The 21,906-nt window shown below is 36.3% G+C and overlaps 3 protein-coding genes across 6 annotated transcripts in view; 2 read left to right on the top strand and 1 right to left on the bottom strand.

Annotated features, from left to right (window-relative positions):
• The first annotated feature begins 555 nt into the window (after positions 1-555).
• Positions 556-18,558, top strand: LOC115239099. Of its 3 annotated transcripts, XM_029813441.1 has the most exons (17): positions 556-749; positions 2,241-2,362; positions 2,678-3,161; positions 7,250-7,385; positions 7,553-7,801; positions 8,194-8,918; positions 12,099-12,237; positions 12,875-13,105; positions 13,337-13,671; positions 13,772-14,222; positions 14,341-14,516; positions 14,886-15,024; positions 15,158-15,372; positions 15,514-15,661; positions 15,960-16,393; positions 16,475-16,664; positions 17,281-18,558. In XM_029813441.1, exons 1-17 carry the CDS (start codon positions 707-709, stop codon positions 17,909-17,911), a joined length of 4,848 nt encoding a protein of 1,615 aa, XP_029669301.1. In that variant the 5' UTR covers positions 556-706; the 3' UTR covers positions 17,912-18,558. The 3 variants fall into 3 exon arrangements, with proteins under 3 accessions (XP_029669301.1, XP_029669300.1, XP_029669299.1); XM_029813440.1 differs by lacking the exons at positions 556-749; positions 2,241-2,362; positions 2,678-3,161 and adding exons at positions 6,194-6,526; positions 6,756-7,178 and having other exon boundaries at positions 15,158-15,360; XM_029813439.1 differs by lacking the exons at positions 556-749; positions 2,241-2,362; positions 2,678-3,161 and adding exons at positions 6,196-6,526; positions 6,756-7,178.
• A 519-nt stretch (positions 18,559-19,077) lies between these two features.
• Positions 19,078-21,432, top strand: LOC115239101 (pyridoxine-5'-phosphate oxidase). The gene is made up of 6 exons (XM_029813445.1): positions 19,078-19,190; positions 19,653-19,809; positions 20,100-20,199; positions 20,272-20,325; positions 20,435-20,634; positions 20,975-21,432. Exons 1-6 carry the CDS (start codon positions 19,151-19,153, stop codon positions 21,138-21,140), a joined length of 717 nt encoding a protein of 238 aa, XP_029669305.1. The 5' UTR covers positions 19,078-19,150; the 3' UTR covers positions 21,141-21,432.
• LOC115239100 (histidine protein methyltransferase 1 homolog) overlaps positions 21,080-21,906 on the bottom strand; it is a 1,836-nt gene continuing 1,009 nt past the window's right edge. Inside the window, exons 4-7 of one of the 2 annotated variants that reach the window (XM_029813442.1) lie at positions 21,615-21,856; positions 21,436-21,551; positions 21,308-21,367; positions 21,080-21,222 (exon numbers count right to left, since the gene is read on the bottom strand). In XM_029813442.1, coding sequence (XP_029669302.1) covers positions 21,324-21,367; positions 21,436-21,551; positions 21,615-21,856 — 402 coding nt within the window. In that variant the 3' untranslated portion in view covers positions 21,080-21,222; positions 21,308-21,323. Of the gene's footprint in view, positions 21,223-21,307; positions 21,368-21,435; positions 21,552-21,614; positions 21,857-21,906 lie in introns of those variants that run through there. The other variant, XM_029813444.1, reaches the window with a different exon arrangement.

A 21,906-nucleotide genomic window follows, 5' to 3' on the forward strand; every position in this document is an offset into this window, starting at 1 on the left:
ATCCACGGCAGTATATATATATTATATTGAATATTTTAATTAAATTCCACTGCAGTGTATTAAACAAAAGATAAGTTCAATGATCGCGTCGGTTTAAAGACGAACATTTATACTAGTGTAAAAATAAACTGTTCAAATATAGCGTGTTCGAAAAAAAACGGATCTCTTCCCTAAAAATATTTCTATCCAAACGTATATTTCTAAAAAACAATGTGTAAATAATAATTGCAAGATACACGAGAGAAGTAAAATAAGAGATATAGCCATCTATAAAAATACGTGAAACTTATCATACAAGGGATTAAAAAAAAAATTATTTTGTAGATAACTTATCGAACAATGGTTAATGAACGTAAGACTTTATTTAAATATTTAATATAGTACTTTAATTACTATGTAATATGTAATTTAATAAAATATATCGGATTAGATAGATCGTTTATTTCAATTCTGACTAAACGCTTTTTATCAACTGATGCAAAACGCAGTAGAAGCTGACGCATACCGTTGAGAGATGGCAACAGCACCAGATAGGCAATAGCGAGCCAAAGTTACCGATCAACGTAACAACAATATCACGGGCTGCACGATCATAAGCGTGGGAAACGTCAAAACAGTCGCACTGTTATTAGTTTAATCGCGCAGTACGTGAGATTTTTCTAGTTCGACGTACCCTTCAATCCGATTATGTAGTGGTGCGTCGAACATGAAGACGATAGAGGGCAAAGTAGTAATACTGGGATCGCAGGGTAAGTGCTGGTAGCAATACACAAACACGCGGCAATAAAATTTCCCTCATGTTATCGTTATATAATACCATAAATGGATGATCTCTGTTGACGTTTAGAAGGAGCAAGTCCGTGAACTTACAGACGCGATTACGCATCTCAAAGATTAGTCATCGCGTTATTGTTTCCGAACCATCTTTTGTTATGCATAGAGGTTAGGTGAACGCGTACAAACCCAGTTTAAACCTGCTGCTTATTTATATTCATTACGAAATTGGATGTTGCAATATTCAATATAATTGCCTGATTACGTTGTGCGAATAAAATGTTCACCTAAAATCTTTCAGATGAAATATAAGATTTTTTTTTCTCTTTTTTTTTTATAGCCGTAAACTAATGAGAATCTATTGTCGATGCATGAATATATGTTAATAGATGCATATACTATATTGTACAGATAATTATTGATCGCAAAAACGCTAAATATTTCGATCCGCTGTGAAGCCTATTCGATAAACTATTTAGTGAATTTATGATTGTTATTTTTACAATCGTTATAGAAACAATCGTGCATATATTAGATGACATAAATATAATTACGTATCAACAAATGCTTTCTGGCCGTTGCTGATCTTTCTTTTACTGTTGAAATTTTATATATTGAAGAATATTTTCATTCTTTCTAAGAATTAAATCGTAAAAAATCGTAAATGATATTTTTTACATTTGGCATCAGATATCTGTTTGACGCAAGACGCAATATTTATTTATATTAGAATATATACATTCCGGGATGGATGGAGGTCAAAATCCGCGCATGACACAATTCCCGATATAGCATAGCGCATTGATAATATGTAAAGCACAAATTCTAGAGAATCTCATAATCAGCTTTTAACGTATATCTTTTTTTTTATCACAATCACATTTTACCCACAAACAAACATAATATTTGACTAGTGACAACCAAATACCCACAACACCGATGACAAGAACTAGAAAGTATAAAATATTTTTTTTCTCTATTCAAAGTTTTTTATTTATCAGTTCATATTATCGATAAAATAGGAAAATCTTGGAAAATAATTCTAAACAAAAATGCATTATCTTCTAAAATATTGATCTTTTTACAACGATATATAAAATTTATCGTTGTATTTTATTATAATTACTGCGATGCAACTATATCGTTTTAACGAAGTTTTATTTTTTCATTTAATAATAATTATTATAATAATAATTTGATAAAAAAAAAATAAATTATAATAAATATAAAAGTGGATGTGATTCATTATGCGAACGTTCATCTATTTAAATTTTTTAAGATTGTATAAAAATTCAATTCGTGCATAGTAGCTTCAAATCACACACTATCAAATAAGAAGATTGATTTTTTTGGCATATATAGAACGAAGTTCGATATGTATGCCACACGTATCTAATGATAGTACTAATATTGAACAATTGTACACGCAAGTGTTATTGATATACAAATCGCCATATTATTTTCAGGTGTTGGCAAAACGAGTTTGATCGGGCGTTACATGGGAAACTTTGAGCACGCAAGTCCGACGATAGGGGCATCTTTCTTCAACTGCAAGCTCAATTTAGGGGATACGAAGATAAAATTGCATGTACGATCGTTAAAAAAAATATATCGTTATGTTTTGATATTAATATTTAACGATTAATAGAAAAATTTAATGTATCAAATTAATAGGAATCGAATTAATAGCGATGAGATCGTCAAATCAATCGTCACCCGTGTTATCTTCTCTATTAATCCCTGACCTCTCGATCCATCTATTCTTCGACTATTTCCGTATCGTTATCACGCCTTCCATAACGCAAATTAAGAATTCACGCTTTATCCAATTGACTGCTTAAAATTGCTTATAAAACCGGATCGGTTTAAAAAATTGAAAGCATTACTACTCTTTTTTACGCAGGTATGGGACACGGCTGGCCAGGAGAGATTCCGCTCCATGGCACCGATGTACTACAGGAACGCCAACGCGGCAATGCTGGTGTTCGACCTCACGCAGTACAACACCTTCGCCGCGATCAAGGGTTGGGTAAAGGAACTACAGCAGAACGTGGAGGAGTCGATGGTGCTAACCGTGATCGGTAACAAGTCCGACCTGCATCAGCGGCAAGTCGACGGTGAGGAGGGTCGGAAGTACGCCACGTCGATTGGTGCTACATATCACGAGATATCAGTGTTACATAACGAGGGAGTGGAAACCGTTTTCCTGGCCATCGCTAAGGGTCTACTGAGAGTGGCATCGAACAATACAGACATCACCACTGTCAAGATTTCCGACTCGAATAGCTTTTTTAACGGCGACGGCATGCCGCTCACGCCCTCCATCGAGGAGAGCCCGCAGAATACTAGTATTGCGCACGGCATACTCGAGAAACCGTTCACCTGTTGTTAAATGCGAGCTTAAGAGCGACAATAGAAATTAAGAAAAGATCGTAGGCCTTGCTGAGACGAGTCCGCGTTAACGCACGACGATTGTGTGTTGCGCCGACGACCAAAGAATTTTTAAAATATTATTCGCCGATGCCGACGGGTATTTTTTCTTTTTCGATAGCATTAATTACGTTAACGAATCACAAATAAAAATTTCAAAAAAAAAAAAAAAAAAAAAAAAGAAAGTTTTATGCCATTTTCGAGACGCAAGATGTACGCGCGAGGCAAATGACGATCTGCTCTTCCACGCAGCTTCGATCCTAGTACGGTTAATCATATCACACTTATGACAACGTTCTTGTCGATTTATCGCGGGCGTTAAGTCGACGATATCAAAATATTATCAAACAAAATTGTAACGTTGAAGTAAAGGAAGTTATATAAAATTCGATTTTTCTATAAATGCGTACCAAGAAAGGCAAAAAGTGATATATATTTTGTTGCATATTGAATTTATATGTAAATGAGATCTCGTAGAAATTTAATGTGGTACGTTAATTCGTGTCAAAGTAATTAAGTTCGTGACGAGTTATAAGCCAGAAAATGTACCGTTGTACACAAGGCTGTAAGCTCAACTTGCTTACTAATAATTTTCGCAAGCTGTATGCAATCTTCTGATTAGATAAGTTTTGATATGTACTAATTCTATTTCATAAGATATGATCGTCGAAATGCGTGAGAAATTATGCAAAATCGATTAACGCATATATGACGATCGTGTAACTTGCCATTAGAAAGCGAACCTTTGCAAACTACAGCTAATTATTATTATGCTTAACATTACTTTTATTACATTACTCTATTTACTAATTTTATACTAAAATCAACAGTATTTTGCATCTATGTGCAAATTTATTTATAAACGGAATAGAATAGATTTATTATGTTAATATTTTTTTCGCGAAGACTGTGCTAAACTTTAAGTTTAAATATTTTTCTTTTTTCTACGCAAAGACGATGAATTATTTTCGATATGTTTAGGAAAACTGTCAATACTTTGTCATTTTTATTTTCGCACATATTGTGATACGCATATTCACGCACCTCGTCGATCACAAACTTTATATATAAAGTTTTTATATTCGATGAAGATAAATATGTTTGTAATAAAAAAATGTAAAATGTATTTAAATAATCTATATCTTTTCCACTCCTATTACTATTTGTTAATGTGGCATATTACAGATTCTATTATATTTAAAAAATATTCATTTTGAAAAACATTTAAATACATATAAAAATAAACTGACATTATATATGATATTGTCCTACATAGTCAAGATGAGATGCGTTTGTTCGAGATCCGAAAAGCTGCACCTCCTCGGGAAATCTCTTCGTCGCGCTACGACAGAGAGCGATAATCACACAATGACTCATTCTCACTCCAGGCCGGGCCTCGCGGAGCGTGACGTCCCAGCTTTGTCTACGAGTAACTCAGCTCATTTTTGTTATGTAAGCGCTCGTTTACTATGCATCTAGGCCCATTAGAACTCCGCGGCGGCGTCTTCGAAACCGATGCGTAATGGAAAGACGCGCTCTACGCTCAGGGTCGCCCGCGCGTGCGAGAGTCAAGGAACTTCGAAACTCGCATGTTCTCACTAGCGTGATTCGAACTACGCGACATGAAAGAGATAAAAGGATTCCAAGTTCACGCAACGCGAAGGATCCAATGATCGAGCAGAAAATCATCCGCGCGCGCGTTGACATGAAGAAAAAACATAAAAAAAGAATTGGGAAGTCACGTCTAAAAAAAAAAATAATCAAAATATTATTTTGCGGAAAAGAGATACCGTGTTACGCTATTGCAAATATTTGCAGTAGATATCAAACAGTAAATTCGTTTAATCAATTATTCGTTATCTCTTTGAAAAAACATTACACGCGTACACGTATCCAGCTAAATCCAGATCTGACTTCAGAACCGGATTCGAAGATGCGAGAACCGTTAGGCTATAATAGCCTAGAGCTGTTGGTTCCTGAAATATAATTGTGAGATAGGTGTAATCCCGAAGATGCGATTATAAGCGCGAGTAAAAGCGCTCGAGCGATTAGCTGAAATCAAACGGCACTTCTGTTCTTCAATAGCGGAAGGATTGATTAGCATATCGTGCGAGCGCGAGCGTAATGAAATTTTATTACCGTTTAAAGACAATAGGCAGTAAAGCGGCATCCGACATTGGCCAATTGCAATTTTCATTGCAAAACATACATCTCGATCGTTTAACGCGAAGGAAACCGGCATGTTGAGATTTTACACGCCCTTTTCGACACGCTCGCGACGCAAGAAAATTGTTTTTCAGGTCCTTGACATGCGTGCGCGGGCGAGACAACTTGAATTTCGCGCTTTGCCAAACAGGAAGAATTTCATCTCGTCGTGCCGTTGCAACAGGTCGCATTTTCACTTTCTTCTTCTTAACAATCGCGCTTTTTCGGATGGGATAATCGGGGAATTTTTTTTAGGCAACGCATCAGTTTTTATAAAATAAAATTAGCCGTTAATTACATAAAATCAAAGACGGCAGAAATAAAAATTGTAGGAAAAAAGCTTGTAAACTTGTTTTTTTTTTTCGCGTTAAAAAATAATTCTATGTAACAGTTTATATTGTATTTTTGAGCACTTTGTGTCAAATATTTAAAATAATAAATCCTCGTGATAGCCATTAGATAAGTACACAAATTCACGACTATTGATTTCATCATTGGCAATGATGCTTACGAATCCCCTGATGGGAATAATAAGACATTGCAACAAGTTTTTCTTTCCTCAACTGAATTCGTATATACGATATCGTGGATGATCTACGTAAGCGCGCACGAGGAGGGCACACAATTCAGTTTCGCAATATTACGAGCATCACGATCTGCTCCGTTCGTCGGTGTGTTAATTAAATGCAGGCGCGAAACTGCAAAGCGAGGGAAAAAAAAAGAGGCGAGAGATTCGCGTGCGCGCTGATCCTGTGAGCGAGCACGAGCTCCTTTGAGCGTGCAAGCGTCACACGGAGGAGCGAGTAGGAGAAGAGGACGAGAAAAAAGAGCGGCAGGCACACAAGAGCGGAGGAAGCAGAAGAGGCGATCATAACTCCGGGCTCTCCGCTGTATAAGACAATGATACAGTTACACGATGCTCTCAGTTGTGAGCCAATCGTAAGAGGTACGGCACAGAGAGAGGATCATACGTGAAAGTATAATGAACCGCGGCAAGGACGATACGTTAATTAGGCGCCCGACCCGGCGTAATTAAATAGACAAACGCTCGTTAATACCGCCGGAAAAGAGATCGTCAAATGACAGGGTCGCAAATCGGTGGGAAGTATCGATCAAGGTAATGAGCGAAGAATGTCTTACAGTGATAAAATAGAAGAATCTTTCCTGTGTGATAAAAATTATTTTTTGTGCGAACACATGACATTGACATAACGTGTGCGTCGAGTTTTCACGATTTTTCTTGAAATACAATTTATTACACGGTTGGGAAAAATTGTTGACGGTTGCGTTTACACGTTCGCTAATCGTGCGCGTTTATCTTGTATTAAAGGGACATTTTTTTTCAGGGACGTCTCGTGTGAATGAACTGTAATTCATAGATCGCGGATAGAGCGAGACATCAGACAACGGTTAGAAAGTAATAATTAAAGTATTTTAATTAAGAGAGGAGATTATAAGCCAAGATTAATTGAAACATAAATATTACCAAGCAAGAGTAAATAAAGGCGATCATGTCACAATAACACGCGCGAGAATAGTGAGAAAAATTTTGATCAAAATTAAACGTGAAAGCAGGAAATTATACAATATAGGCATCATGTGAAGTGAAATGGAGTGAATATTCTTAAAGCACAAAGAATCTTTATTAGCAGCAATGGAACATCATCAGCGGGGATTTCTCGTTTTCATCATTTGTTTCCTGCGATCCTCTCAAGTATCGCATTCCAGCGGTCTCACAATTGATAATCAGCTTGTAATCATTGCAAATGGTGAGTGACAACGGTTGATCGCCGACAGTATACCGAATACGATGATTAAACGTGATAATTACATAATGCAGATTGCTATACAAGAGTGGCTATCGGATTTAAATTACCGGACATGGACATCTTCTCCAGCGTCGCGGTTGGCAGCATTTCGGAATGCGAGGACGAATGTTCGAAGAGAAGGAATTCCTGTAACGCGTTTGCTTTCGGGTACACGATAAATGCAAACGACATAAATTCAAAGAACTCTAATCACAATATAAGAAAAACTAAAATATAATAAACTAAATATGATAAAAATATAATTATATAAATTATATAAATAATCTATAATATATATTAATTCTCTCTGAAAATATTTTTCTATTGATATATAGGATCGGTATCAAAGGTAACGGGACATGTGCGCTGAGTAGAAAAATACCGAAACCCGAAGAACTGCAAACTCACGCCGATTACGATGTCTACGTGAGAAGTCAACGCTCGCTACATTGCGAACCAGATCGAATCTACAAGATGAGAAGCGGCGACATCGGACGGGAAAGGGGAAACGAGACAAAGTCGACCATGATATTCGGTAGCGGCCTTTCGGATCCGACAATACCAAGTATCCTGTCATCTTCAAGGTACAATTATCCGATTATTAATTTCAAGCCGAAAACAATCCCGCCATTAGCATTTCTATTGTTTGCTCTTATCTATCGTCGTGAGATAAATATTTCTGACGGAAATAAGAGGGAAATGTTTATATTCTACGAAAAAGTACGCTGTGCACATTAATGTACATCTATGAGAAGTTTCAATGTACTTTATTAATGCGTTCTCTTGTAGTAGATTGTCAAAATATACATACATGTTCATATTTCAAAAAAGATTTCTTTAAAATGAATGATCGAGTATCATAATTTAATCTAGTTTTAGATTTTCTTTTGATTTTTATTCATTTTAAATAAGCTATAGAATTTTTGACTAACGTAATTATTACGACATGACTTTGCGTGACTTTTCACACCTGAAGAACCGTGGGAAACACGATGTATAGCGTCGCCAATGATCCTTCGTACCAGCAAGGATACGTGCGTTCCTTCGACGACGAGCGCCGGATCTCCGATATCCTTAGAAACAGAAATCCGATGCCGCCAGCCAGCAGTCCTTTCGGAAGCAGTAACGTAGATATCGATAACGATCTCTCGATATATCCGAACCGAAAATCGGCGTTCGGTCAACAAATACATTCCGATTCGAATTACGATCGCCCAGATTTTGGCCGACCGTTCTTTCGAAATCCTTTCGCCGATATCAACTATTTAAATTTTGAATCGAACTCGGATAACGATCTTCGCTCATATAAACCTCACACTGTCCACAACGGGCTCTTCAAAGTTTTTTCGAGACCCATGTTCGTCCACGACGAAACGTCGAAGAGCAAATCTCCGGCAGACTTCAAATTCTGGATCGATCACGTTCCGACGAAAGATCGAAATACATTTACAAATCATCAACATCAGAATCAAGGATTTTTCAATAATGTGCATAAAAATCACGGGACTATCACGCGACTGAACGAGTTAGTCACAGGAAGTTATGATATCAATAAAATATCCCGTCCGACTGTCGCTAATTCTTACAATTTCGGAATTGGTGAGGGAAAAATTTCAACTGAAAGATTCGAGGACACTTCTGACATCCGGAATCCAGGATCGTTGGTATTTCGCGGCTTTGGTACAAGGATCACCGATAAATGTGAGTAGTTAAATTTCGCGAGTTATCTATTTTTCTATTTTTGTAAGATAAACTTTCCCGCGTTTCTGTTCCCCTTTACAAATGCCATTCGAATTAATCTGCGCGTGTAATGTGTAAGCTTTAGGTGCAATTTTCTCTAGCACCTCGAGAAACGGAAACGCGAATCTCCGTCTTTAACGAGGCGTATACGAAAGAGCGGAGGCACATATCTTCGGCCGGTTGTCGCTGCGCTTACTTCGCGTATGATGCATATGTGAGGCGCAACCTCATTTTTTTTCTACGCGGCAATCATACGATTGCATTAAATGTGCTAGCACCGTGTTCCGCGAGTTGATCATTACCCTCTTACGTAAAACATTGACATTAAAAGGTACGACATTCGCGTTTCGTTATTTAATTAATTTTCTCTTTGGACATAGAATTGCTATGTATTTAAGATTTTCGCACCTTATGTCATCAATATAATATTATCACAATTAAATTATCACATCTGGTTTCTTCAATTACTTTCACGCAATGACTTTGCAAGTATTCTAGATATGTATTTTTAACAAATTGATAAAACAGTTCAACAAAAAAAAAACTTCTTTTCTTTTTAAACACGAGGACAAGACTAATCACTTTTCGAAATATTTTTGACAATGACAAATAGTTTTTAATTATATTTATTTAAACTTAAAGATTTTTTTAAATCGCTGAATCTAATGTCAAAATTGATGAATTCAAATCGTATACATAAATTTTTGTATGTACATATAAACTTTTGCAAAAATCCAAAAAGTTTTTTATTTCGACATTCATATTAAAATTTCGCTATTTTAAATTTCTTCAATGCTCTAATTCGCAAGAGATCCTATAAATATTTATTAATTATAGTAAACACAAAAAATTCCTTTTTAGAACTGAAAATACTAATAGCATACTTAATTTTGATTGAAATTCTTATACCGTACTTAATAATATGACAGAATACATTAAAAATTCTTGCATTTATATTATTCCATTAAATAATATTAAATAATTATATATTATATAAAATCATATAATGTTTAATATTTATTAATATAATTATTGCTTTACCTTTAATTGCGAATTTCTCAAAATTATAATGTGATGGAATAATTTAAAATCCGGAATCGTATACAGCGACAAAAAAATTACGGAAAACGACTAGTCTTGTTCTTGTGTCTTTTTTTGATATTTCATTGAAACCAAAGGTAATAGACTATAAAATTCGGAAAGTTCTGTCATACAGTGGCATCATGTGAATTGATCGTTCAGTTTGTTACCCTGTGACATCAATTGGCTCAATTACTTGGTCGCCGCAGTCAGTCGGCACTGTTTATCGAGCCACGTTCATCTGCGAACTGCCGATTGACAAATGCGAACGGCATTGACACAGATTTTAAACCGTATGCGAATTAGCTCGTTGCATCCGTTGACTTCCGGCGTTAGCCATCGCTCTTATCGCTTAGCTTTCGCGTATCTTTCTAACTGCAACGTAACCGAATAACCGTGATATTCTCTACGCGGATTGTTAGATAATAAAATAAAAATTCAATGTATTTTTTTTTATGGAAACAATGATTAGAAGAAAAATATATCTAACATCTAAATATATCAGCTATTTTTTTTGTGCAAAATTTGTTGTCCGAACAATGACCAACTAAAGGAAATTCAATGACTTTTCGCGATTGTGCCAGCACGGAACAGAAATGACAAATTGCACAAGAAAAAAAAAAAAAATGTCGAGACGTTACAGGACGCCTGACGTCCGGTTCGCGTGATCTATGAGCATAAGACGCTTTTACTTTCGACAGTCCCTTTTATTCCTGTCTGGGCTTCAAATTGCGCGTAACCTGTCCGCTACTTTGATCAGGAATTGTCGCAATCGGACGCGCCGTCGATTGCGACACAATTTATAAAATTTCATTAAAAAAATTTTTTTTTTGACATCAAAATACTGATAACGGTAACAGTAATTATATTTAGATGACTGCATCACGCGGAAGTATACGGCTTTACTAAAGTTATAATGCCACATTAACAGCTAGGCTGGCTGAAATAATTGAGATAATTGTGACCCTGGCGAATCTTGAAGGACAACATATCCCTTCTAAAATGATGTCACTTCTCTTTGTTATTTCTTGGCACAAAAGTACTTTTAACGACAGAAAAATGCAAATGGTTCCGGCAGTTGGTTTCGGAGATCTTACAGCGAACAAATAACAATCTCTTATATAGCTTGCTTGATAAAAGAAATGTCAAAAAAATCAGTAGAATATATTAAACAACTTTAATATAGAATATATAATATGTGTATGTACGACAGTTCCTTTAGATTAAAAATCGATTAAGTATCAGTTAAATCCAAGAAATAATAATAATGTGAACAAAGAGTGAATTAAGTATCGTTATAAAAGTATATATAAACACTTGCAGAGTCATGTCTCAATTAAAGATTTACATCCTGCAATTACTAAAAAGCGATTCAAGTGACGTCGAGTGAATCAATTCAACTTAATCGTACGCAAAGTATCGAATGACGCCGCTCGGCAAAAGAATGAAACGCTAGCGTGTCCATGAGCAAAGAAAAATAATAGTAAGCGGGATCATTAATGATCATGTAACGCGATGAAATCCCTCCCCCGACGCGTGTGAGCACACACACAGTTCCTCCCACTATCCTCGCGGAAACGTTCACTTTTCTATAAAACGATGCGAGTCTGTAATTTCTCCGTTACTTTTTGCGCGATTTTCAGTTTGCGTCATTTTTCGCGCGAACGTGCTAACGGAGCCAACGAAATTCGGGGAGCGTAAATTCGTAGGCAAACATTTTCTCGGGAGATAACAAAATGGCTCCGCCTTGTCGCGATTCGTGGTATATCGCCGGAATAAATCGCGGCTCGAAGGAAAACTCGAAACGCTGAGAAAACGCCGGGTCGTCTCTCTCGCCGATCACGGATGGTACATCCATTTCGGTAAAGCGATTCGTCGATCGAACGCGAAAAGAATCATGTCGACACGACGACGATGGTTGTGGACTTTCGTGTTAGCCGTAATCATTCGGCGAGCCGCATCGGACTCGATCGTTATAGTGGAGGATGAGTGCTCGCGTAAGTCACGCGAAAAAAAATTATACCTGTAGAAAGTGCATTGAAATTTCCTTTTACTATATAGCATGCTACAGAAGACTGCTGTCCGGCAAGAAGAGCTTGGAACTGCATGTCAGACGCGCCGTCGAGTGCGAAAACATCGAAGATTGCCATCGCGCCTGCGACTACGAGAAGTTTTTCATTTGCGAGGGTTTTAATTATAGGTAATTTTTTAAATCTTCCCTGAGTATTTATAAGAATTTAAAAAAAATTAATTTATATGTATAATTCGTACATAATTATGATTTTTATTATAAATAATTATGATTTATTATAGATATTTTTTGTTATTAAAAAAAAATCTATTTCAGTGGAAAAATTATGTAATTCTCCGGAATGACATAGTTATTTTCTGATGATAGAATTCCTTCGAGAAATTTTGATTTTCTACGATTTTTAATTAGATATCCACATCTCAGTAAATTTCTGTCGCAAGATAAGTAAAAATAATCTGCATAACAGTTAACAACAATTATTCACGCTTGGAATCTTTCCACGATTTTACGTTATTTTTATATATGTATATATATATAGGGTACCTATCATCAAATGTACACGCAAAATACAATACGTACATATGCATGATCCATCGTGCCATTGCATCACGGACAATTTGATCGCGCCACAATCTGTGACACGCTTCTCCGTTGAGGGGAACTATCACGCACGAGCGTCGGAAAAATTCTTTTTTTCCAGCACTCAATTAACACACATCCAAAAAAAATCGTTACAATCAATAATAATAAATGATTCCAATTAATGAATTTATTTGTTGCCAAATAATTGCAATTTTATTAAAAGACGCATGGGACATGGGACGAGAGGGATGTGCGAGATGACATCGGTGCCTCATTCTCGCATGGACTTCCACCGAGACTTTGTATCGGATCCTCAATGTGATTATTACGAGAAGGATCCGAATTGCGTGACAAACGCGCCCGGAATGCGACCATCCTACTGGAATCAACCATCTAGACCTAGTCAATCTTACGATCCACCTTCCGGTCCTCCTAACGAAAGACCAGATACAAGGTATGTCACAATTAAAAATTTACATGTCAATAAAACTACCTTATATTATGATATCAAAGTCGAACAATACAAACATCTTCAGTTGTTAAGAAATACTATTTTTGACAAATTCATTTGCATTCGTTTATGTTTATATAATTATTTGTGATACTTGCTAACACGTGCTTTTTTATACAAATAAAATTCAAATAAAATTAATCTCATTTTTAATCTACACGAATCTAACGCAAGACCCTACGTCCCGGATCGATATCCCCTGGAGGAAGTGCCGCGACCCTTGGATTTCGATCGACGTCCATCAAACGAAATTCCGCGACCGTTCGATTACGGAGATCATCGACGACCGCCAATAATTTACGGGCATCCTCATCGCGGACAGTACGACGATACGTTTGATCGGAGAAGTTATGTCAATAATCAAGGTCATACTGAATATTCAGGAACGAGATGGGAAGATTCAACCGGCTATGGTGGTCGATATCCATCTAGACGACCCGCTCACAGAAAACCACCGTGGACGCGGTATCCGAATAGACGAATCGATCATGGACCCCCTCACGACATAGGTAATATTTCAAGCGTCTAGATATAAATCTGAAGAGACTATATCATCTTGTTGCAAAGAAAAATTATCGCGTGTGTGTTCACATATATATCGTAACGTAGGTACAAACGAAATCGGACCGTACTTGCCGGACTATCGAAAGGATCCGACTCGCGACTGGGGTACGTACGGTACTGTTTACGGTGGCTCTTACGGATACGACACGAATTATGCGGGGAAGTTCGACGTATCGAAGTATCATCCGAAACCGCCGCAGCCAAAACCACCATCGCCGCCGCCGCCGCCGCCCCATCCTTACGAGAACGATCACTTTTACGGCGATTTTTATAATTACGGCGGTGCATTCGGATACGGCGATAATTACATACCGGCCGATCAGGATCCGCTTTATGGCGGTATCGGAAAGACCGAGGAGTGCTCCGTCCGAGCCGGTGCGGGATTCAAACTTAGCAAAGGTGTTGTTCGGAAGACTTATCTGACGTCGAATTTAGATCAATGCGAAAGTCTGTGCCTTAACGAGAAGAGTTACATCTGCATGAGCTTCAGTTACAGGTACATCTTGATAATTCTAATAATAGAAAAGTCGTATATAATTGCCTTGAGTTATATGTATAAAATTTTATATTAATAAAATTTAATATATATATAAAATAATGTGTTAATTGGATAGGTACAATGTAGCACCCACGGATCCTACGGACAATTGTCTTCTTAGCGACGTTTCGTATAAAGATCTGAATTTTTACATCGACCTCGAACCAGATCGTGATTACGATATTTATGCCATAATCGCCAACTCAAGAACCTGCGGCACGAGAAGAGAACCGAGTCCACATCCTCCGGATGGTATAAATATATGTGTATATACGATTTAACTTTGAGAAAGAATTTCACTATTAATTAATTTTCATCTAAATGCAATTTGATATGAAAATATAATTCGCAATATGTATTTTTTTTTCATTTCCTAAATTTTGATTAGATGGTGAATAGAAGCTGACTTTCAGATAATGCAATTTATTGTCCCGAGCGTTGCACTACTGCCCCGATTGCGTTACCATACGTTATGCGTTCCGCTTTGTGTTTCCGGTAACAACTAAAATCGACAGGCAACTATAAGTCGTCTCTTTCTCTCTCTCGCGTGTTTTATTCAATAGGATTCGCGATACGCACACAGTCACACGAGGAGTTTGTTTTTTTATGAAACTTTTCTAGAATGTTTTTGGAGGGTCAGAAGCGGATTCGGAATGCCGGCGGACGTTGTTAGAAAATCAATAATAGTCAACAATCTAGGAGAGTGTCAGGCGGCGTGCACGTTAGCGCAAGATTTCACGTGCAGAAGTTTCGCGTTCAAGTAAGCTTCGCGTTATTCGAATAATTTTTCACGCAAAAATCGATAGCGACGACGCGAAAAATAATGGAGTAATTTATTTATACATATATTATAGCGCGCCATCTCCTCCAATTTGTATTGTGAAATATTTCAGGTACGGATTAGAACAAGATCGATCCGATATTCCGATTAATTGTTATCTAAGTGATTGGCCGTCGCAGGATATCAATCCTGCCCATATGCCGGATATGGACGGCGCGGAATTATATGAAAAAGGGAGTTTCGGCAGGGGATGCGAACCGTACGCCGTACCATTTTTTAATATGAAACAATTCAATAGCAAGCAATCTCCGCAAGGTACAGATGAAGGTATACATGCGAGAATATATCGATCTCTACTAGTTGATTACAAAAAATATTTTAATATAATTTATAATTAAAATAACATTTATATAATTTAAAAAATATATAACTCTCTGTCTTAAATTTTGATAAATAAATCTTTTGCAGTTTGTTATTCCGGATATACTAAGCCATGCAAATTGACACCTTACGCCGTGCTTCTGGCAACGTACGTAAATTCGGAACAAGACTGTCGACAGAAATGCTCGAGGATGAGAGAAACTGATTCTATTCCCTGCATGTCTTATAGTTACAAGTGAGTGTATATCAAATAAGCTTTTGAATGTGGTTTTTAATTTAATTGATTAATGTGTCTAAAATGCACATATAATTATCATATAATTAATATTTATAATATAATAAAATTAAATAAAATTATAATATAATGAAATTAAATAAAATTATAATATAATGAAATTAAATAAAATTAATAATAAGGGGTGATATATCTTTTTAGTGTAAAAGATCTCGAAAATATGAATAATGCCAGTTAACTTTACTTTTTACAATACGTAAAAATTTATTAATGCACGTTAATTTCCTTCAATTTTTAGACTCACTACGCACGGCACAGAAGAGAATTGTTTGCTTAGTGATGTACCTATAAGAGACTTGCGACCAGGTCTAGATTACATCTACGATAACAATCACGTTCTATACGCGTGGAAGGATCTCGATCCTTATTGCGTGATCACCGGTTATTCTATCGATAACGATCACGTGTTTGGTGGACAGAGTCCTTTAAGACCGCTACTTCCGGGCCCCACACGACCCGACTTTAATCAAGAAGCCGGTTATCCGAACGTGAGACCTGACGATATGTATCCTGATCCGAGACCTTACTTTAAACCAGGGAGTTATCATCACGACGAGAGACCGTTCGATCCTGACAAGCCTGATCCTATCAAACCACATCATCGTCCTGGCGGTGGATACAGTGACAAGTTTGACTTCGGTGTTCGTCCCGGTATATTCGGATCTCTTTATCGTAAGTATATAAACAATTAAAAATATTATTATTTATAAAGTTCTGCACAAGATTTGATTTGATCATTTCCTTCCAAATTAGCGAACGAGTTTTCGACTTTCCGCCATTACACGGTAAATGGCTATCCGTGTAAGAAGGATACGAAGTGCGAGAAAAATAAAATCGCCGGGTTCTGGACCTGTGAGCCAGAAGGAAGCGAATACGGCAACTGGGACTATTGTTGTGCACCGACTCATCATTGCGGCTTCTCGCAAGGATACCAATATCCATGGTATATATTATTATAAATGAACGGCTTTCTACAGAAAAGAACTAACCTACAAAAAAAAATTGAGATCTTGCAACATTTTGTTTTATTAAATACTTAAAAATCACCTGTAAAAAAAATAAAATACAGATAGATAAAATACAGCTCAAAAGCTCCAGAAATAATGAGCATAAAATTAATGGAAAATTTTGAATTTATATAAATCTTTGTTTATTGTTTTTTCAATTGTATATTTGAGTGGGTTTATCCCTTTCTGCAGAAAACTGTCTAAATACGTATCATTTATAGAATATAATATTCTTTCGGCGTTTTATACTTTAACTTATTTTTTTTTTTACATTTTTCCAATCTCGATTTCGCGATATTTATTTCAGAGATGTGATAAAAGGAGAAATTTTACAAAAATTTTATAGCAATTTTTTTTGCGTGCAATTATTCAAATATTGCTATTAATCGTCTCTCTATAAATGATTTAACAATAGTAATATCAACAAAACTCACCAATCCCGGTATATTTCGTGCTTACGGTAATTTCCTCCTGTGACGTACTTCTTCCTTCCTTGTGCGTTTCTGAAATTAGAAAAAAAAATTATGTAACAAACAAATAAATCAATCATAGGTGCTATGTGGGATCGTCGGAGGATCAATGGCGTCCTTGCAGCGAGAAGTACCATCCCTACCTCCCGAGTCCACGGCCGATCCGGCCGATGATCGGAAGCGACGATCGCCACGATCGTCCTGATTATCGATACGATCCCAGTTACGGCAGGCACTGGCCGATCACGTATCTACACGGGGAATCGCCGCCGAATTGCACGGATTCACTCGCGTCCGCGGACAACAGCGAAGGTCGTCGTTCGAACGAGACGACCCCGATGACGATCGTAACGAGTAGCACCACGATCAGAGGTGACGAGAACGGGAACGCGATCGCGAACAGAACGCGTCGACGACGGCTACGAGTGCGTACGATCGCCAACAATCGCCAAGAGATCTTTTCGCGAAAGATCGGCGCCCGGATCTTGGCAAACGAAGCAACGCAGAATCGCGTAAATCTAACGAGCCGCGAGCGCGCCGCGAAAATTGAACGAGTTTCAAAACCGGCGAGCACTGTGGCGTCGACCGCAGCGCCGCTTGTGGCGGCGAATGCAAGTGAAGGCGCGCAATTCGAAAACACGAAGAGTAATGACGGAATGATTCGAGTGCCTCTGGTCACGCCAAATAAGTCACTGCCAGCGGCGGGCGCCTAGATATTCGTGACGATTGCGAATATTTATATATGATCCCGCCATCAAAAAAACGATTTACTTTAATTATTAACATTAAGACGTATTATTTGAAATTTGAAGATCGAACGAAATTAGTCGAGACAGGATAAAATACAATATTAATGTGTTTATTCGAGGAAAATATGTGGAATTTTTGTTTATATTTTATAATCTTGTAATAAGTTATGATTATACGTTAATTTTGTAAATACATAGATAGAGACAGATCCTAAGTTTATATATGAAATTAATTTTTAATAATGATATAAATATCGGTATTCGTATTACTGTACTTAAATTGGAGGTGTCGCTATTTAAATCAATAAGACTTTGCAACACGCGTGACTGTGTTTAATTTTTAGCAGATAAAGATGATGAATATATATTAACAGATTTTAAAAAAAGTTACACAATTTCGTAATATAGCGACTAATATTATCGAACTGCAATAGATTTCAACTGCCGAAATTGCAGTATCCTAATAGTTCGTCATATAGCAATTTATTTATAATATACCTCGTCATATCACAATTTATTCACATAACTGCAATCAATTTCGTTATTTCAATATCTGAGAATTACTTAATTGTAAAAATGATGGATAGAATAAAAAATTATTGTGGCATTATTATTTATTGGATTATTTTCAGAAATTTTGTTAATTATAAGAGATCGGTATCAATATAACATATTATCTAATTACAAATATTATCTATCTGCGTGATTATCTATATGATGATTCTACGCTTTATTAGTGCCATCTCATGACAGAGCAGGAAAGATAATCTCCATGACGGATTATTAACTAACTATTTTGGAGCCCCGAGACTCATAACAACTCGTCAAATTTCAATAACACAGTTTTTTGTAATCTTAAAAAATCTTCTGGGATATATTGATATATAACATTCTTTAAATTTTCTTTGATTTCTCTAATTTTTTTATTTTCAATTAGATAATATTAATATCAAGTTGCTCAGGATATTCCAAATAGCTTAAAATTCATTATTACGAAAATGCCACGTGGAATTCCTGACATTATCAGAAAAGTCAATTTGCTATGTCAAGATAACATGAAATTGTCATCCTTCTTTTTCTATTTATGGTTCTGTTTGCTGCGTACATGCGCACTTTGTGCAGCCGCACTCCGTTTCCGTTCGTGTAGAAAGTCGATCAGTTCCGTATTCCATCGTCGAGCTCACGAGTGTGCAGTCGTGTGACATGTCGTTCCGAAGCGAGAATTTCGCCGTTGACATAGGAGGTAGGAATCAATGACTATCGCAATTGTCAGTTTTGTATCGTGCTTCTTCCCTATATCATGACAAATAGATTTCGAATGACAAAAAAATTCCGAATATTATTATATAAGATATATAATACTATTATATAAGATATATATAAGATATTTAATTAAGAATTTTTACAATGACACGCGCGATTTTCTCGATACATAAATATTTATGCATCAACATCTGCAGTTTGACTGTTTTTACCATTGAGATTTATTTCAGCATATCGAATCACATTTTTATCTCAATTATATTATTTGTAAAATAGTTATGATATGTCAATATAATTAATATAAAAATAATAATCAAAAATATAAAAATTAACAAAATATTTCAAAGATTACTCCGAAATTTTTAAGTATTTTTTCTCTTGCTCTAAAATTTTTGAAATGTTGAATGTGTAATACCTAAATTTTGCACACTTTTTTCCACAGATATGCGAATAAAATACAAAGATAAAAGAGAGACTTTCACGGAGGATAGCTTAATTAGTAAAGAACCCATTGGGCAGTTTAAAGCATGGTTCGAGGAAGTATGCAATACTCCGCAAATTTTGGAACCTAACGCGATGCTTCTCGCGACAGCGACCAGGTAATATCGAAAAAAAATTATTTTTGATTGTAGAAAGCATATAATTATATAATAATGATATTATGATATTATAAGAAAATGAAATATATGCATCGATAAGAAAAACAAGACTTGTCTATAGATACAATCGGCAATATTTTACGGTCTGATAATTATCAAGTAAAGCACTCTCCTAAGAGAAAAAGAGAGTTAATCCTCATACTAATCGGCTGCGAAAATTGCGCAAATAATATTCAGTAACACAATCCTGTTTGAAAACACAAACGTGACATGATTCACAATCCTTTCAGGGACGGTGTGCCATCCATGCGCGCGGTGTTGCTGAAAGGCTTTGGTACAGAAGGCTTCAAGTTTTACACGAATTACGACAGTAGGAAAGGCCATGAATTAGTAAGCTTGGACAATTGACATTTATTTGACACAAACATGAAATGGAAATTGCATTACTCTGTCCATTTTCAGGCCGAAAACCCACACGTGGCGCTAACTTTCTATTGGGAATCTCTCAGACGAAGCGTATGTTATATTCATTGTTGTATAAATAGAATTATTTCTTCTGACAAAACTTTTTAATTAATTCTTTTGTTATTATAATATTCTGACGTCTTATTGTCAATTATTTTAGGTACGTATCGAAGGTATTGCAGAGAAAACGTCAGCGGAAGATTCGGACCGTTATTTCCAGAGTCGGCCGTATGCGAATCAAATCGGATCCATGTCCAGTAAACAAAGCAGCGTGATCGCTAGCAGACAGACTCTCATTGTAAAAGAAAGAGAACTGCTCGCGAAATTCCCAGAAGGTCAAGTTAAAAGGCCCGATTGCTGGTAAGTAATATTATAATTAAAAAAATTATGATTAATATATTATTAAATCCTTATTAAATTAAAAGAATTGGTTGTTCATTCCGAATTTAATTAAACAAAGATTTGTCGAGAAATAAGCATAAAAGTAAGAAAAAATTAATGATCATATGCGATGTCATCCGCTGTCGTTTCTATGCAATGCTAATACGATTTATTATCGTTGACAAACTTACCATGAATTAATAGTCATGTAAACTTGTGTTTCGTACTTTCCAAATTTAGATTATCCTCATCTATTGTTTATTCATACAAATTGCTTATGAGTTTTTATCGTTTTATCTTATCAGATAACTCATTTCAGGGGTGGTTATCTCGTCGTACCACATTCCGTAGAGTTCTGGCAAGGGCAGAGCGATCGTCTTCACGACAGGATTCGTTTTAGACGTCCAAAAGCAAATGAGAGAATAGACAATATACTCGTCAAAAAAGGAGAGAACGGGTGGGTTTACGAAAGACTTTCACCATAGAAAAAATCGCTGTATTCTAATTGAGGAAAGACGCGAGGATGAACAGTTTTCACATGTATAAAAATCAGTCAACCAATCTTCGCTGCAAAAAAATCATGCTACTGTTAATAAGTGCAACATTCCGAGCCGTTATCTCGTACTTCCACGAAGACAATAATGTTACGTACCAAGTATGTAATATTCTTAATGCGGTTTTCTCGTGAGTTTCAGGATTTCTCTGTTTACTCCTGAAATGTGTACGGTTGATATATTGTTGAATCAACAAAGAAATATATCTATGATTATCGTTAATCACCATCTTGACTTCTCCACACCGATTTCACATCGAAACAACCGTCTTTCGATACAAGATTCTCGAACTGCCTCATTCCACCACCCACACCGAAATAATAGGTTTTTCCGGCAATGAATCTAATAGGATAATCGTTTGTTTTGAAATTATACAAATATGAGAAATCTTTATAATATACTCACCCAAAGCCATTAATTTTCAATCTCCTCTTAAAAATCTCATATAACTTTTTATGATTATCCGGATTATAAATCGTTTCGCTCGTAAAGATATAGTCATATTTCCTATTTTCGTCGTCGTCGAATAACGTTGTGAGGGAAGCCCAATCTCCGGCATAAAATTCGCATTTTGTAAGTATATTCGCACGATCGTTAAAATTCAATAGTATGTTCGGGATAGTCACGGATCTTAGCACTTCTGCGTTCTACAAAAATTATTTCGTCAACCATAGCCCAACACATTTTTCAACACGAC

This window comes from Formica exsecta, unplaced genomic scaffold, assembly GCF_003651465.1.
Source record: "Formica exsecta isolate Colony F162 unplaced genomic scaffold, ASM365146v1 scaffold365, whole genome shotgun sequence".
Lineage (NCBI taxonomy): Eukaryota > Metazoa > Arthropoda > Insecta > Hymenoptera > Formicidae > Formica > Formica exsecta.